At 31.9% G+C, this 16,538-nt stretch overlaps 3 protein-coding genes across 8 annotated transcripts; all 3 read left to right on the top strand.

Annotated features, from left to right (window-relative positions):
- Positions 1-1,993: 1,993 nt before the first annotated feature.
- LOC140958605 (signal recognition particle 9 kDa protein) lies at positions 1,994-4,541 on the top strand. The gene is made up of 4 exons (XM_073416116.1): positions 1,994-2,236; positions 2,344-2,412; positions 3,954-4,047; positions 4,299-4,541. Exons 1-4 carry the CDS (start codon positions 2,165-2,167, stop codon positions 4,373-4,375), a joined length of 312 nt encoding a protein of 103 aa, XP_073272217.1. The 5' UTR covers positions 1,994-2,164; the 3' UTR covers positions 4,376-4,541.
- A 1,892-nt stretch (positions 4,542-6,433) lies between these two features.
- Positions 6,434-9,138, top strand: LOC140960115 (probable WRKY transcription factor 21). 2 transcript variants are annotated; one of them, XM_073418259.1, is made up of 4 exons: positions 6,434-6,697; positions 6,875-7,754; positions 7,853-7,978; positions 8,701-9,138. In XM_073418259.1, exons 2-4 carry the CDS (start codon positions 7,009-7,011, stop codon positions 8,843-8,845), a joined length of 1,017 nt encoding a protein of 338 aa, XP_073274360.1. In that variant the 5' UTR covers positions 6,434-6,697; positions 6,875-7,008; the 3' UTR covers positions 8,846-9,138. The 2 variants fall into 2 exon arrangements, with proteins under 2 accessions (XP_073274360.1, XP_073274359.1); XM_073418258.1 differs by having other exon boundaries at positions 6,786-7,754.
- A 3,991-nt stretch (positions 9,139-13,129) lies between these two features.
- Positions 13,130-16,429, top strand: LOC140959651 (probable myosin-binding protein 5). 5 transcript variants are annotated; one of them, XM_073417588.1, is made up of 4 exons: positions 13,130-14,485; positions 14,642-15,988; positions 16,101-16,149; positions 16,242-16,429. In XM_073417588.1, the coding sequence occupies exons 1-2, from the start codon at positions 13,606-13,608 to the stop codon at positions 15,850-15,852; spliced, it is 2,091 nt and encodes a 696-aa protein (XP_073273689.1). In that variant the 5' UTR covers positions 13,130-13,605; the 3' UTR covers positions 15,853-15,988; positions 16,101-16,149; positions 16,242-16,429. The 5 variants fall into 5 exon arrangements, with proteins under 5 accessions (XP_073273689.1, XP_073273688.1, XP_073273690.1 ...); XM_073417587.1 differs by having other exon boundaries at positions 16,042-16,149; XM_073417589.1 differs by lacking the exon at positions 16,101-16,149.
- The last annotated feature ends 109 nt before the right edge of the window (positions 16,430-16,538 follow it).

The following is a 16,538-nucleotide window of genomic DNA, read 5'->3' as shown; positions in this document are numbered from 1 at the left end:
CGGTTTTCTACCAAAACGGTTCGGTTAATTCGGTTTTGGTATAATTATTTAAATTAATAATATAAATATATTATAAAATATAATATGTTAACTTTCTACATGTTTTCTTAGTAAAATGTTTAAATATAAGGTCTAAATTAATTAAACAAACAACAATCAACTAAAAATTGTTGTAAATAGTTTTTCATTCACTAAATATCATATCAAAATATATAATATAAATAAAAATATAAAAAAATTTATTAATTTAATCAAATTTGGTTTTTTCGGTTTGTTCGGTTTTGACATATATAATCCGAAACCGAACCAAATAAACTTCGGTTTTAACATTTATATCCGAATTACAAATTTCGGCTTTCGGTTCGGTTTGGTGTTCGGTTTTTTCGGTTTTATCCGAAATTTGAACAACCCTACTTGATGGTGTCTCCTTTTTTAATGTATTTTTTTAAATTTAAAATTATCATTTTTTAAAAAGAAATTCGGATTTTAAAATAAGAAAAATAACGGTTGTTTTTATTAAAAAAATTTAAATATTGTTTTAACGGCTAATTAACAGCTACTTTAATAAAAAAAATCAAATATTCGTCTATAAATATTCACATATTACACAATATATTTGAAACATCAAAACACATTATTCTATATCATAAATCACTTCAAAAATCTTATCTCTTCTATTTTCATAATCTCAATTTATTTTAAAAAAAATTCTTAAATCCTAGTTTGTTCCGAAATAGATGAAAATTAATGAGGTTGTTTAGAAATTTCGTGAATTATCCAAAAATGTCGGAAGAAAATACTTCTTCCCAAAATTCATAAATTCCATCAAATTATCCATATTTTCCATACCCATCAAATTATCTACATAATATATATCCACCAAATTATTTTTATAATCCATATCCACCAAATTATCCATATAATTCATGTTCACCAAATTATCTATCTAATCAACATGCAACCGGTATGCCTTTTACATCTCCAATGAAAAATGAACCGGACACTCCGACTTTCGTCATAGAGACTCAATTGTCCGACTGTGAATTCCTAATCGAACTTGAAAATTTGGAGAAGGTGGATTCTGGCGCTGAGGGTAGAAAAAAAGATCAACCTGGAGAAAAGTTGAAGATGAGGTCTTAACGAGATTGTTTGTCACCATCAGCATTTGTGGTGCTCCAAGCTCGATGGACAATTGTCAGATGTCAAGCTCGTTATTGGTACAGAAAAATATTAAAAACATATTATGTTAGCATGCATTATTTTGCATAACATGATTGTTGAAGATGAGGGGGACGTGACAAATTGGTGCACCGATGAAGGTGACGAACCTGCACAACTCGTCTAGAGCTCAAACCGAGGATTTCATGACTATCTCCGAAAAAATTCCGAAATATGTGACGGTAATGTGTATCACCAACTTCGTACCGACTTAATTGAACATATTTGGTCATAATACAACAACAATCTTTGAATTAATATTTTACAGCTTCTCTCATGTTTAATTTATATGTTGTTGTTTTTTTAAAATTTTATGCAAGTGTGATTTATTTTTATATGATGTACTCTTTCATTTCAAGTTTATAGTAAAATTTAAACTTTAAATAAATTACATCCATAAAATAAGACAACATAATTTTATNTGTAAAATAAGGATAAGATGAATGAGTGGACATCGAGACCTACAAATAATGAATATTAATGTTAAAATGAATGTTACAGAATAAATGTGTTAATATAATGTGTATGTAGTATGTGGACTCCACGATTTTTAATGAGGTGGTGGGTGTTTTAACGGGAACAAATGCGTATGTCTTTATTTAATTTTTTTTGTATTGTTATAATTTTATTTATTTATAAAAAAAAAGGTAGAAGATTACGGCTATTTTTCTTCAATCATAATCAAACATTCATTATATTACATTTCGATACACAAAATTCACACTCAAGTTGGTGTTGCATGCGAAACAGTTTTGTTTGCAAATTACAAGGTAAAAACGACGTCGTTTAGAAGGAAAAAATTAAAAAGAACCCTTAATAAGGTCCAAAAACCTAGAATAAATTCCCCCGATATATTTTGGGGTTCCGCGGGTTCTCTCAATTTTATACTGAAGCAACTACTCAATCGACGCATACTGCTCACAGTTCGGAGATCAGATTAACCAGAATGGTGTACATCGCATCTTGGGATGATTTTCTTGAAAAATCCATCCAGTTGTTTCGCTCCGATCCCGAAAAAGTAATTTCGTTGAATTAAATTTCTATTTTTACTTCTTTAGTTCTCCGTTTTGTTTTGGGCTGACTCATTGTGCGATTCTGATTGGGTTGTTTCCTTCGCTGTCGTAGACTCGTTATGTGATGAAGTACAGACATTGCGATGGTAAATTGGTTCTGAAAGTCACCGACGATAAAGTGGTATGATTGTAATCTCATTGTGCGATTCTGATTAGGTTATTTATCTCCCGTTGTAAATGATTGCTCCAATTTCTTGTTTCTCTCTGACTTCTATATGTGTGGAGTTATGCAAGAAGTGATCAATTTTTGGGTTTTATTATGATTTTTTTCGTGCTGTTTGTGTTATTTCAAACGCATTTATACTTGATTTTGAAATTTTATAACTCTCCATTCCTTCTTGGCTGGAAGGACTTTGAAATTCAGCTGGGGCGAGGTTTTTGTGTTTCTTGCCAACAAAAATAAAACATTTTACTTGATGATTAGACCATAGTTATCTAGGGTGGCAGGAGGCGAGCTTTTGAAAAATGAGGGATGCTGTTTGGGGGTGGGTGATGATGCATCATATATATGATATATCCACCACCACCACCACCACCACCACCACCACTGGAGGATAGGTAGATATTTTTTGTGAGGAAAACTAGTCATAATAATAATACAACCAAGGAAGCACACCTGAGATGTACCTCAGCTAAGGCATGGGCCTCTTCCATGTTAGTACACCTAGGTGTCTCCAGACTCCAGGTGCACTGCTAAGTTGGGTTTTGATGCGAGGATTTGTATGCAAGAGAAGGATTTTAGAGATTATTTCAAACTTAATTTTAGAAGGATTTGAATTCCATTATAACATTGTACACAAACGCATAAAATGGTAAAGGAAATTGAAATTCATGGAATTCAAAAATACCCAAACAAGAAATATGAATTTAGAGTATGAAAATGAATTTCAGATCCTTCAATCTAAATAGATGATGAAATTTTGTGACATGAGAAAGAATGCATTTTGAGCCTTTCCCTTACCAGGGAAATCTACTTTTGATATGGTTAATCAGGGATATGAAGTTTTAATTATTTCCATTAGTAGGAGAGAAACAATGTAATTTCTTCTCAGCTTTGTCTAAAATAGATTGAGGTTAAAGATTGTAATGCTCGTTGGTTTAGCAGTTCAGCCACCTTCATGAGGTGTTTGGTGTTGAAGCTAAAAGTTGCTCAAGATTGGATGTATTTCTTCGTATAGATTTATGTGTTTGTGCCACTCATTGTCGTATTATGCTGTTAAGGGATATGAAAATTTTGAGATTAGATTCGTACTTATCACGTATCAAAATTTTGCTATTATAAGTTCTATATCTTATTTTAAAATCAACATTTTATCGTCGGAGAAGGAAAAGTTTAGAGTGGAGAACAATTCTAGTGTGTTGAGGAGGAAAAAAATAGCGTGGGAGAAGACCGGTGGATAATTTGAGATATAAAGTTAAACATTGATTTATTTTGAATAAAAATTATAGAACCTTAAAAAATATAAGGCATCTCAGTAAAACGTTTTAAACATCACAAAAGTTTTTTTAAAATAAATTCAGAAACACTTGCAGACATCGTGCAAATTCCTAAATATCTTATCAGATGTTTAAATATTTTATAAATTGAGTAAAACAGACTCCGAGAAATTCCAAACCGTGGATAATTTTGCAGTTCTTGATAACTTCTTTCCATTGTATCAGTGCATCAAATTTAAGACCGACCAAGCGCAGGATGCTAAAAAGATGGAGAAGCTCAATAATATATTTTTTACTCTGATGGCTCGTGGACCTGAAGGTATTGTTTACACCAAGTTATTGTCTCGCTGGATACGGCTTACTTCATCTTGAACATCGTCTGTCAATGGAAAACGTTGGAAAATGTTATATGTAATTTTCTTGAAAAATTAGCTATTTACTTCATTCAAAATCTATCAAACTACCGGCACAGTTGAAACCTTGGGTTGGATCATAAAGGGTTAAAAAGAGGATGTTTTCCGTTGATATTTTTTTATTAGGTTTCTTATCATAAACTGTACTTTTCTGCAGCTGATATATCTGAAGTTGGTGGAAAAGAACAAGTAGAGGCACAGCCAACCAAAAAGGGAAGGGGAAGGAAGCAATAATATTTCTTTCTTATCTAAATTTTTTTAGGAAAAGCTGGCGAATTTCATCATCCCAATTAGACAAAATGAGTTTTTGTCACGATTTACAAATGAATCTTGCTCAAATCTTGAAGTTATTCCCTGGATTTTATGTTAATTAGTTCATTCTAAAATTTTTGCCTTTTCATATGGTTTTCAAGATTTCCTCGTGCTTTCTGTATTATTTTCTTTCCGTCACTTCCACGTTTCATTCATTAAACAAGAAAAAAGGTGTTTGTTTAGTGCTCGGTTAATGGAATTCAATGGCCAATCATATCATGTTATTGTGTTGCATGCATTTGGATGAATCAAACATTTAATATTTTTTTATTTAAACCATTTTATTTATATAGACCCATCGAATATAATATTTTTCCTTCTGTTACTAATTTGAAAACACAAATATATTTTTCCCCCTATATATAAAATTATTGTGTGTGTATGTAATATCAATTTATACAAGAGATGAACGATGGTATAAAATAATATGGGACAATCTAATCAAGAGTATGTCTCTTGTGACACGGTGTTACGAATCTTTATCTATGACACGGATCATTCTTATCAATATTCACAATAAAAAGTAATACTCTTAGCATAAAAAGTAATATTTTTTCATGGACGACCCAAATAAAAGATCTGTCTCACAAAATATGACCCGTCTCACATAATTTTTTTGTCCCTAATCAAAACATGCGTACATAAAAAGAGCACTCACAAATAATAATTCTTTAGTGTATGAATTTGGATTAGTTTAAAATAAGATTTATCCACTAATCACATTGACTAAGTTCATATTTATCTTCTAGAAAAGTGATTATGATTTGTTTTGTATAGCATGATGTGGGGTTGAGGATTGTACTGTCATAGTGGATTTTGCCATTTGTTAAATGAACTAATTAATCTCTCCAACGTGATTACGTGAAATTTAGCACTTACTACATTTGTGATGAACACATTAGTCATGTCTCGATTTGTAATCGATTTCAAATATGGCAAAATTTCGATTTCAGTTCTATATGTATTGATATGTGACATTTCTAGTCACGTATATTTAGTTGAATCGATTATAATCATTTTCGTCAAAATCATATAACTAAATGACTAATATATTTGTTAAAATTTATAATTACAATGTCGGGGATATTTCGATAATTTTTTTAACCTTGTAATTACAAATATTTAACAATAAAATTGATCATTTAATTATATTATTTCGAAAAAAATGATTAAAATGACGTAATCATAAGACTATACTTAATTAAACGAAACACGCATTACTAAAAATATCACAGACCAATATATACAAAACTAAAATTGATTTTTTGTTTTCAAATATTAATATCTATGTATTTAAGTGAATTAGATAATAATTCAATTAGTAAAATACCAATTTAAAATTTATTTCTAATAGAATAACTCTCGTACGTTGTTTTTTTAGTAAAATCATAATGTCAGGAGTATGTACAAAATTTAAATATAACATAAAATTTTGATTGATTAATTTTCATTTTCAAGCTCTAGATCATAGCATATAAGCTTTTTATTTTATTAATAATTATAACTAATGATAATAATATAATTTAAAATCAGGGGAACACATGCGAATTGCTTTCTATTATTATTTAAATTTTTATTTGAATATTATTTTTTTTAAATATTTATGTATAAATACCGAAAAAAAAAAGACGCCTATATTTTACACGTGGTAATTTTTTATTGGTGAATGCAGAACAGGATTCTCTCTCGAATTTCGTGAATAGGTCCCTTGGTGAATCTTGTTGCTAAAATGCGCCTGAGTTGATAAATTATGAGCAGTGAATTGAATTTTTTTTTAGTTCGAGGAGGAAATTGAAACAATTGGTCTAGAAAATTTTGTTTTAAATTTGAGATTTTGGTGTCAGATGAATTACAATCTATCTCGATTATTTTAGGGAAAACTAATAATTTATAAAAAAAATTAATATAACCTTGTAAGATTTTGTTTCATGTGCGCAGGTTAGTTTTGCAAAGCAATAAAAATACGCTACGTCTCTCAAGCCACCTGCCCATCTCCAACTATCCCATATACTCTCTCTCTCTAAGATGTTTTGTTTCTCTCTCTATAGAATCACAATTTGTATATCATGCTATTGTTTGCAAGGGGTATAATTAAATGCTTACTACTTCTCTTGGGTTCTTGGGTTTTGTCAGTTCATTGAGAAATCAAAACATTGCAGCTTCCTATCCTGCTTTTGCTAAATCCTTATGGAGGTTGAAAGAGTTTTGGGTTGACAGCATTTTCCGCCAACAGTCAATCTCAAGGTCCAAATTTCAGTCTGTTTCAGCTTTTTTTTTGTTGTCTGATCCTGTTTGGAGCTTATTTTATCTGGGTTATTTTTTTCGTTGGCAGATTTTCCATATGCCTCAGTTTATGTCGTGTTGTTCTGCTCCTGGAATGAATCTATTTTGAGCTTGTGATGGCTATTTATGTGTTTGTAGGTTGCCAAATATGGAGGTTTTACGTATTTGTTAAGTTTTTGCCTCTTGTGGATGGCTGAAGATTTATTGAATTTGGGATTTTAGGGCTTGGTTTCTTTTTTTGCTTAATATATATTTGTATAAAGGGAGTGAAAATGGACGAGGTTGTTAAATCAAACAGTGCAGCTGTTGAAAGTTGCTATAAACTGATTAATCTCTTAACTCAGCCGCCCCGAGATCAGAATCAGTATAGGATTTTTGTAGAACAAACGGGGGAGGCTGTCTTAAAATTCAACAAAGTTGTTTCACTTCTAAAATCTAGTACTGGTCATGCTAGAGTTAGGAAATCCAAAAAAAATCACACTCCTTATCCCCAAAATATCTTACTGGAAAGTCCAATATGTAGAACAACCGATAAGCCCCAGAGTTTCGTTCAGATCAATCCAATTGAGACCAATTCACATCAAGAAACCGGTTTGTACTGTAACCGGTCCATCACATTTGGGAACCCTTGCTTAGAATTGAGCTCACAAGGCAAGAATCATCTGCAGCTTGCCCAGAAATCACCAGTACAGAGTTATTATTTTCTCCAGCAACAGCAGCAGCAGTTGATGCAGCAAGCTGATATAATATATAGGCGTAGCGACAGTGGCATTAGTTTGAATTTTGATAGCTCTACTTGCACCCCTACCATGTCATCTGCTAGGTCTTTCATTTCCTCATTGAGCGTAGATGGGACTGTTGCCGATTTGGATCTGAGTGGTTTTCATCTGACGGGGGCGGCTCCGGCTCAGACTATGGATCAAAGCTTGTATCATCACAAGAGAAGGTGCACAGGAATGGGAGGGGATGGAAGTGTGAAATGTGGAGGCAGTGGCAGATGTCATTGCTCTAAGAAGAGGTGGTTGCTTTAAACTTGTTTGTTGTTGCTTTCATTTATCATATGATTTATCATTCATGATAGTTCTGTCTTCGTTTCAATCTTTCACACGTAAACAGGAAACACCGGGTAAAAAGATCGATCAAAGTACCCGCCATAAGCAACAAGGTAGCTGATATCCCCCCTGACGAGTATTCTTGGAGAAAATATGGACAGAAACCAATCAAAGGTTCTCCTTACCCTAGGTAATTTTGATTCCTTTACTCATTTTGCGATATTGAATAGAATGCATGTTTCTGCATTTAATTTTACCGCTCTGCATTTGATGGACTCCATGTTGGTGTAGAACTCATTTTTTGTGTTGTGGAAATCTGCTAGGATATCATTTGTGGTTCTCAGATTGAGGAATAACCTAAACAGAACCATAGCATTAGTCAGTTTAAACTTAAATAATTCTTGCCCACGAAATTTAATTTGTAATTTTCTCACTGACCATTAATTAGTAGTTAAATGACAGAGATTGATATGGGCTCGAGTTATGATACGGTATTAAAAATTGATGCATTGATTTTGAAGGGCAACCATATTGAATCTGGAAGGATATATTGGTCTTATTGTTATTAGATTTTCATGGTTGTATAGAAAATTAGTTTGTTAGAATTACTTGGTGACAAAACTTGCATACTACATACACTGGTAATTACATTTGATGGGATAAGAAATGCATAATTGTAAATCCCTCGGCTGACTATGCTGTGACAATCTGCTTATCCGAATGAGTTAAACGTGTAATAGGGTAGTATCAGAATAAATACCATATTCACATGCATGCCACGTGCGTATCTTTATTGTTTGATGTTTTAGTGTGTGTTGATTAAAATCTCACCCTTGTATCCTCATCCTTCTGTTTATGCAATTAATCAAGAACACACGATTGAATGAGTTTCTTGGTCGTGAAATCGCGCAGGGGTTACTATAAATGCAGTAGTATGAGAGGATGTCCTGCAAGAAAACATGTCGAAAGATGCTTGGATGATCCTTCTATGCTCATAGTTACGTATGAAGGCGAACATAACCATCTGAGGTTGCCATCACATTCGGCCAATGCATAAAATCTTCATCAAGGCCTTAGCCAAGATTCTTTCAAGCCGCTGTGTCTAACTAAAAGATGTCTGGTCGTTTGACTTAAATTGTTCCTGTGCATATAGCTCGATCAAGGGCGAGACGAAGGAACACTCAGGTTGAGTTTTAGTGCAAAACTTGGGTTATTGGCATTTTTAAAGCATCAACAGATTTTGAGTTCCTTCCTTGTATGAAAAAAGTTCATCCTCGCACTTCAATGACCGTTTTTAAGTTTTCAAGATTATGCCTTCCTTAAATTTTCGTCTCCTATTATTACTTTTAATCCTTAGTCTCAATTAGTGATGACAATGAAAAAAGTTTTCAAATTCACTTAACGAATATTGATATAATAATCCAATTACAAATATAAACAATAATATTAATTCGACAATACAAACTTTTGTAATTCATGATTTTAATATACAAAAAAGATGAAACTAAATAATTATCATGATGAATTGAATCATGAAATTAGAATATTATGAATTTGAATTATTTTTTTCTTAATAATTTTCATTGTGAAAATTATCTATCTTTTTCAATATTACCTTTACGTTTAATTAAAAATTTATATCATTTTCTAAACATTCTCTGTTTTTACATAAATTATAATTTCAAAATGATTTGATATCTTCTCAAATAAAAACATATTCTATTTTTTCAAAATAATTCCTAGATTTTTCTCACAAAACATCCAAAACACAACTAATTAAGCTTCTGTTTTTTTTTTTTTAAAAAAAATAAACAAAGTTAAAATGTAACATGATATTAAACAAATTTAGCTCATTGATGTATTACAATGGGTTTAGGTATGAGAGTCCAGTGGTCTTAAGACTACGTGTAATTGGCCCAAAATAACGGGCTTCCACAAACAGGCTTGAATACGATTAAACTTGGCCCAACTTCAAAATTGAAAATGTCACGAACTAAAATTATTTCCACAACATTCTTATATCAATCCTTTATTTTTTATGATTACCTCATAATACTTTAATAAACGGTCAAATTTGAAATTCATAATCGTTTTGTTTTTAGAAGTTATATATATTTTTTACTTTTTTAATCAAGTTAATGTATTTACACTTTTCCATATATACACAAATTTGATTAGGTCTCTTGTGAGACGGTCTCACGAATCTTTATCTGTCAGACGAGTCAACCCTACCAATATTCACAATAAAATGTAATACTCCTAGCATAAAAAGTAATATTTTTTCATGGATGAACCAAATAAGAGATATGTCTCACAAAATACGATCCGTGATACCGTCTCACACAAGTTTATGTACTCTAAGAGCAAATACATTTTCATGTATATTTCGATAACACGACGTTTGAAAGAATGCATTTGGATTTGGGAAGAGATGTCCGGATAAAAAAATTTTTAATTCTTTAAAGAGTAGAATTCGAATTTGATTTTCTTTCAACGGAAGGATTTCTTATTCTCTCATTTTTGTCCAAACCTTTGACGAATTTGAATTTGAAATCAAATCCACTGAGATCTATTGATTTAAACGAAGCATAAGGGAGAAACAAATGTTTGGCTGTTAAGTTCATTTATAAATTCTTGTTATATTTCATATAGGTTTAATATATTTATTTCAAATGTTTCTACTAAATATAGTAAAATTTTAAGAATTTTGTTGATGGAAATGAGCATGTGAAATGGTACATTTACCATGATTCAAGCTTTTTTCCCCTCCAACCACTTTGATACATAGTATCATTTAAATAAGGGTAGGTCCCACAAAAAAAGAAATAAATAAATTTCTATTTAATATATAGGTAGTCCCACAAATAAAAAAATAATAATTTTATATTAATATATTGATATTAAATATCATAAGGTTCATCATGCACATGGGCATCTTTCATTGGTATTAACTTTTGATACAAAGGAGCGACAAATACATCTAACCTATTTTCTATGTATACATAAATCCGTTCCGATGAGACGGGTTTAGACCCGATTGAACGGATCTCAAGCGGGTCCAAGACGAATCTCAGATTTAATCAGACTCAACCTCACAATTATATTCATATAAATATATAGAATAGGTCTCTTGTGAGACCATCTCACGAATTTTTATTTGTGAGACGGTCTCACGAATCTTTATTTGTGGGACGGGTCAATCCTACCGATATTCACAATAAAAAGTAATACTCTTAGCATAATAAGTAATACTTTTTCATGGATGACTCAAATAAGAGATCTGTCTCACAAAATACGACCCATGAGACCGTCTCACACAAGTTTTTGCCAAATATATATATGTTTATATATTATTAATAATAAAACTACATTTTTTTTATATTAAATAATAAATATCTTATTCAGAATTTTGTTTTATAATATTTTAAGATTGAATTAACTTTATTTATTATTATACATTTAATATAAAATATATAATTACATATTTTATTTTGATTAAATAAAATTGATAGATTTTAACTTGTGATAATATATATTTTAAATATTATTAATATAAAGTTGGGGTAAAAAATTAATTATTAATTACTTTTTACACTTTTTTATTTTCTAAGTGCTCAAGGGACGGGTCGGATATCAGATTTTGCCAAAGCTACTCCAAACTCATTCTTTTGTCATCCCTAAATAACCAATGACGAACCTAGTAATTTTGATAGTATTGAATAATATAAGTTATGGTTAAAAAATTAAAATAAATAATAAATAAACTATGTTATATTATTTAAAATTTTGGAATCCCAGAAGCTAGAATTTTTAGAATCATAAAAAATTAATAAATAAAAGAAACAATAATGTTCAATATTCAACTGACAGATAATTTGACCAACCATCTAAAATTTGGTCCATCGTGTGTTCATTTATTGGACAACGATTTCAGGCATTGGCTTAATCCCATACGTAGCAAGTGATGCGTAAAACTTCAGAACTAAAATACGCAAAGAAATTTTCGTCAACGATATATTTTTTTTAATGTCATTTTCATGTTTTTTTTTTTTCCAAAATAAAATAAATTATAGACGAGAATACCATAAAAAAAATCTGGAATTTATTAAACACCAACATTTATATGATCGATTTCATTAAAAAAAAATTATTTCTTTATATTTTTGTGTGTGTAAGTATCAAAATAATAATTGTTTCATAACACGCAAAATAATATGTCATGTTGGCCAAATTAATTAAGAATCTATAGTTTTGATATAATGCATATCTATCATATATATTTATTTGAGCACCAATGAGATGATACTCATCTATTTGATGTAATAAAACATATTAAAATTGTAAATATAATAGGTGAGTGTCAAATCATCGGTGCTCAGATAAGTGTGTACGGTGTGTGAGCAACATATCAAAACACACACACATATATATAGAGTCGATATCTTGTGAGACGGTCTCACATATCTTTATTCGTGAAAATGTCAATCATGCTCGTATCTACAACAAAAAGTAATATTTTTTTCATTGATGACTTAAATAGAAAATCTGTCTCACAAAATTGATCCATGAGATCGTACCACGAGAATTTTTGTGATATATATATATATATATGTGTGTTTTATTTTGCTATAATTTTCTATATATTTTCCCTCTACTTATTATAATTACTTCCACCACATTTATCCTTTTAATAATCTTAATTTCCATCAACTTTTCTTCTACTTATTAAAATTTTATTATAAAAAATAGTTACATTAAATAAATATTTTATGCAAAGACAATCGTGCTCCAATAATGACCCCAAATGATGGTAAAAACATCGTCCTTTTAGTAAAAGTTAAAGACATGTAATAGAATTATGTCTTTTTGCCATTTTACTAAATTATATATAAGTAATCATTATTTTATTATATAAATGATGTATATTTCATATTATACTATGTCGTCTTTGGATGGATGAATATTTAATAACTTAAATAAACAAAATTAAAGTTAATTTCAAATGAACTCAATATCAAATTGAACAACTATAAAGACAAATTCTTTTCCAGATCAAATATATCAATAATCCAAGCGCATACTGACCTAATGGAATTTTTGGTATCGATTAGCCAATAAATATCTATTTAACATCATAATCTTAAATATGAGACGAAATATAAGATTTTATATTAAATTATTTAACATCAAAATCTTAAATATGAGATGAAATATCGGATTCTATATTAAATTATACCAAACGGTAAAAAAATCTTTTGATTTCAATTTCACCAAAAGGACTGAATTGTAATTTCATTCAAGAGTTTATACTCTCAATTTCACCAACATTACGAGAGAAAGCAACTTTTTGGTGTTTTTATTAATAAATAATCTCAATCTTCTTTCGGCTCTTCTCGTTTCTCAATTTGCTTTCTTCATCGTAAATTTTTCATTTCCGAATTCTTTGTTGAGCCAAATCTACCGTCTTGCCCAGTCGGAATCGTTTCTCGCGATGTGCATTGCTGTCAATTCTTGTTTGTTCAGTTGATGAGTGAGCTGTCTGAAAAATGGGTTATCGCGTTGGATAAATTCTATTGGATTTAGGGTTCTCGTGTGTTTTTAGTTGGAATTCTTATTTGTTTCGAGAATTTGGGTATTACTGATTTAAAAACAGCGAATGTGGAATGATGCGAAGTGGGATACTTTTTTTTTGACTGATCATTTTTGTGTAATCTAGTGATTTGGATTCTTTTCGTCCGTGTCTTGTTTAGCTTTTGCAACTTCAAAAAGGGATATTACATTTGATTTCGGGGGAATTTTGTGTTGTTTCTCGAGTATATGGTCACCATGGCTGCTGAGATTATATATACTAGAAAGGGAAAATCGCCTGGATTTTTTAACTCCTTGTCATCTGCAGCTTGTGAATGGTTCTTAATATTATTGTTGTTCATGATTGCATTGTTAAGTTGTTTGGCCGAAAAATTTGCTCGATATTGTGAGCTGAATTCACCTTGTATGCTGTGCTCAAGGCTTGATCGTGTTCTTGAAAAAGCCAAGCCCGGAGGTTACTGGAACCTTTTATGTAAAAATCACAGAGAGGAGATTTCTTCTTTAGTATCTTGTTCTGTGCATTGTAATCTCGCTGATAGTCATGGGATGTGTGAAGGATGTGCTATTGATAGTTTTGATCATTTCTCTCCTCATGTTGGCTATGCCAAGTCGAAAAGATCCTCGGATTCTGAATTGGTGGATCACTATGAGGATGATGATAGTAGAAATCTTTGTTATTGCCAAAAATATGGTAGTAAGAATGGAGAGGATTCTTGTCTCAGCAGAAGTCGACCTGAAACACCTGTTAATAATGTGGCATTAGATAAATGGAGTCATAAAGGTTTTGAAGTGAAGCCTTCGGTTCTTGATCAGCCTAACCTGGTTGATTCTAAAGATTCTATGAATGTCATTTCTTCCGCATTGGATGCCTTCAAGGAATGTGGTCCGGGGAATGTTGATTGGGCAGAGTCCTATCTGGGGCCTTGTTCATGTTTGAGAGCAGATATGACGATCTTAAATTATGATCTTAAACATGATGTTGGAGTCGCAGAGACTTCCAAATGCAATACTTCTCTCCTTCACACGCCGGCCCTTCCTTTCGTATCCGAGCTCCTTTCATTGTATGATGTTCCTTCATTGGACAACATGGTACCAATACCACAGAAATGTAAGCACCAAATCCTCCTCCTACCTCATAATTTGCGTTAGTGTGAATGTTATTTGTCTCTGTGTAAAAATGTTAGTCTGCAAGTTTATAAACATTATCCTTTCAAGTATCCTAGTTGATCTCTTAAAATATTTAACTTGTGAAATTGTTTGGCAGCAATTGATGTTTTTGAAACCAGTGAAAATGAAAACACAGTTGCTACCAAGCATACAGAAGCTGCTGCTGGAAGTTCTTTTGATAAAGTTTGTTCTTCATATTCAAATGATACAGATCTGAGCGAGCCTTTAACTCTGTCTCACAGTATAAAGAATGAGTCCATTTCAGGTCAGAGTGTGGTCCAGCCAATTTTTCTCCACGACGCTGTAAAAATCAGAGACGATGTGAATTCTCTGGAACCAATCTCTGTCACAGGGTCATCATTTAACAATAATGGACATAACACTCACTATCAACACAATGAATCTAGAGAAAACTATGAGTGTAGATTTCACTGGCTTCCATTTTCATTGTCACTCGTGGGCTCTAGTTACGAATCCTTGGATGAAATTAGTTTCTATGGTGCTGAAGGTGAAAGTACTGTTGATCGGCTAAAAAGAGAGGTGGAAAAATATCGAAGATGCGTGGATATTTTATTCAGGGAGTTGGAAGAAGAAAGAAATGCTGCTGCTATTGCTGCGAATCAGGCAATGGCCATGATCACAAGATTGCAGGAGCAGAAGGCTGCATTTCGTATGGAAGCCTTGCAATATTTAAGAGTATTGGAGGAGCAAGCAGAGTATGTGAGTGAGGAATTGGAAAGAACCAATGATCTCCTAGCTGAGAAGGAAGATGAATTGCAAGCCTTGAAAACTGAGTTAGAACTGGGTGTAAATGCTTTTCTTTATGAATCATCGGTAGATGATCCACACCGAGAAATTTTAAAAGTTCCGAATCATGATATATCCCATGTTGAATACAGTCCATGTACTCTGACAAATTCAATATCTGCCCGAGTTAACTACGAGGATGAAAAGCTTTACATCTCGGAATCTTTGAAAAACTTGTGTCAAGTTTATTGTTGTAGAAGAGTTGATGACATGCCAAATGGCTTGTGTCCTGAAAAGGGAAAAATCGAAGTAGAGAATCTTGACGATTTAAATAGGGAGATATTGTCAAACAAAGAGGATGAAGGGAGTGATTCCTTTGTGCAGAGAGTGGTGCTTGAATCGATTATGAGTCTTTCTCAGAACGGTACATCAAATGTACCTCCTGCACATTTCAAGTCTCCTGATATGATGTGGGGCAACGGATTTGTTGGTGAAATGAACAAGACATTGTCATTCTCAACAAGTATAGTGGAAATAACATCTGCTACTATAGAGAGTTGAGACACACTGAGATCTAACTTGCTTTGGATGTAAAAGGATCGATTACTAAATTCAGGAAATAGTCCTTCATCTAGAAGAGTTGCGGAAAGTGGACTGTTTCTCTGTCCCTCGAGGTTGTACGTCAACAAATTTCAATGTAAGCATTTCCTTACTGCAATAATTCCTACAGTCAATGTGCTTGGACTCTAGATCTATGCTTTGCGGAAGTAACTCGACATGTAGATAGCTTATGCTGGCTTACTTTGCAGATTCTGCTGATATTTACTCAGTTGTGTACTTGTTTGTGACAGATCAAACGTGAGTTGAGATTTTGAAGATATACATCAAAATAAATTTCATTATGTTATTTCTACTGGCCCATGCATATTTTTCTGCTATTGATCTTTCAGATGACTAATTGAAGCAAAGGTCCGTCGCAAATGATAACAATTCGCAAAGTTGCTGATGAGTGAGGGGGGTCGGCCAAAGATGAAGATAGTCCCGAGTCATACTACAAATCTTAAAGTTTTAAGACTCACAGCTAATGCAATTAGAAAAAAAAGTACTGATAAGGAACTTCAATGGAGGAATGGAAATATTTTTGTCTTACTCGTTACAATTGGGTATATAGCTCTGTTTTTGTTCTTTGATTGGTTTTGACAGCATGTTTTCAGGGGTTGTTTGTTCTATTGTTTGTAACATGGGAT

The sequence above is a fragment of the Primulina huaijiensis genome, chromosome 15 (assembly GCF_012295235.1).
Source record: "Primulina huaijiensis isolate GDHJ02 chromosome 15, ASM1229523v2, whole genome shotgun sequence".
Lineage (NCBI taxonomy): Eukaryota > Viridiplantae > Streptophyta > Magnoliopsida > Lamiales > Gesneriaceae > Primulina > Primulina huaijiensis.
The sequence above is the reverse complement of the archived record's forward strand: the minus strand, read 5'-3'. Positions and strand labels throughout refer to the sequence as shown.

Coding starts and splice junctions, on each gene's coding strand:
- LOC140959651 (XM_073417589.1), top strand. CDS start 13,606: ATGGTCACCATGGCTGCTGAGATTATATATACTAGAAAGGGAAAATCG. Junction 14,486..14,641: donor GGTACCAATACCACAGAAAT/GTAAGCACCAAA, acceptor ATTGTTTGGCAG/CAATTGATGTTTTTGAAACC.
- LOC140958605 (XM_073416116.1), top strand. CDS start 2,165: ATGGTGTACATCGCATCTTGGGATGATTTTCTTGAAAAATCCATCCAG. Junction 2,237..2,343: donor TTCGCTCCGATCCCGAAAAA/GTAATTTCGTTG, acceptor TCGCTGTCGTAG/ACTCGTTATGTGATGAAGTA. Junction 2,413..3,953: donor AAGTCACCGACGATAAAGTG/GTATGATTGTAA, acceptor CCATTGTATCAG/TGCATCAAATTTAAGACCGA.
- LOC140960115 (XM_073418259.1), top strand. CDS start 7,009: ATGGACGAGGTTGTTAAATCAAACAGTGCAGCTGTTGAAAGTTGCTAT. Junction 7,755..7,852: donor TGTCATTGCTCTAAGAAGAG/GTGGTTGCTTTA, acceptor ACACGTAAACAG/GAAACACCGGGTAAAAAGAT. Junction 7,979..8,700: donor AAAGGTTCTCCTTACCCTAG/GTAATTTTGATT, acceptor GAAATCGCGCAG/GGGTTACTATAAATGCAGTA.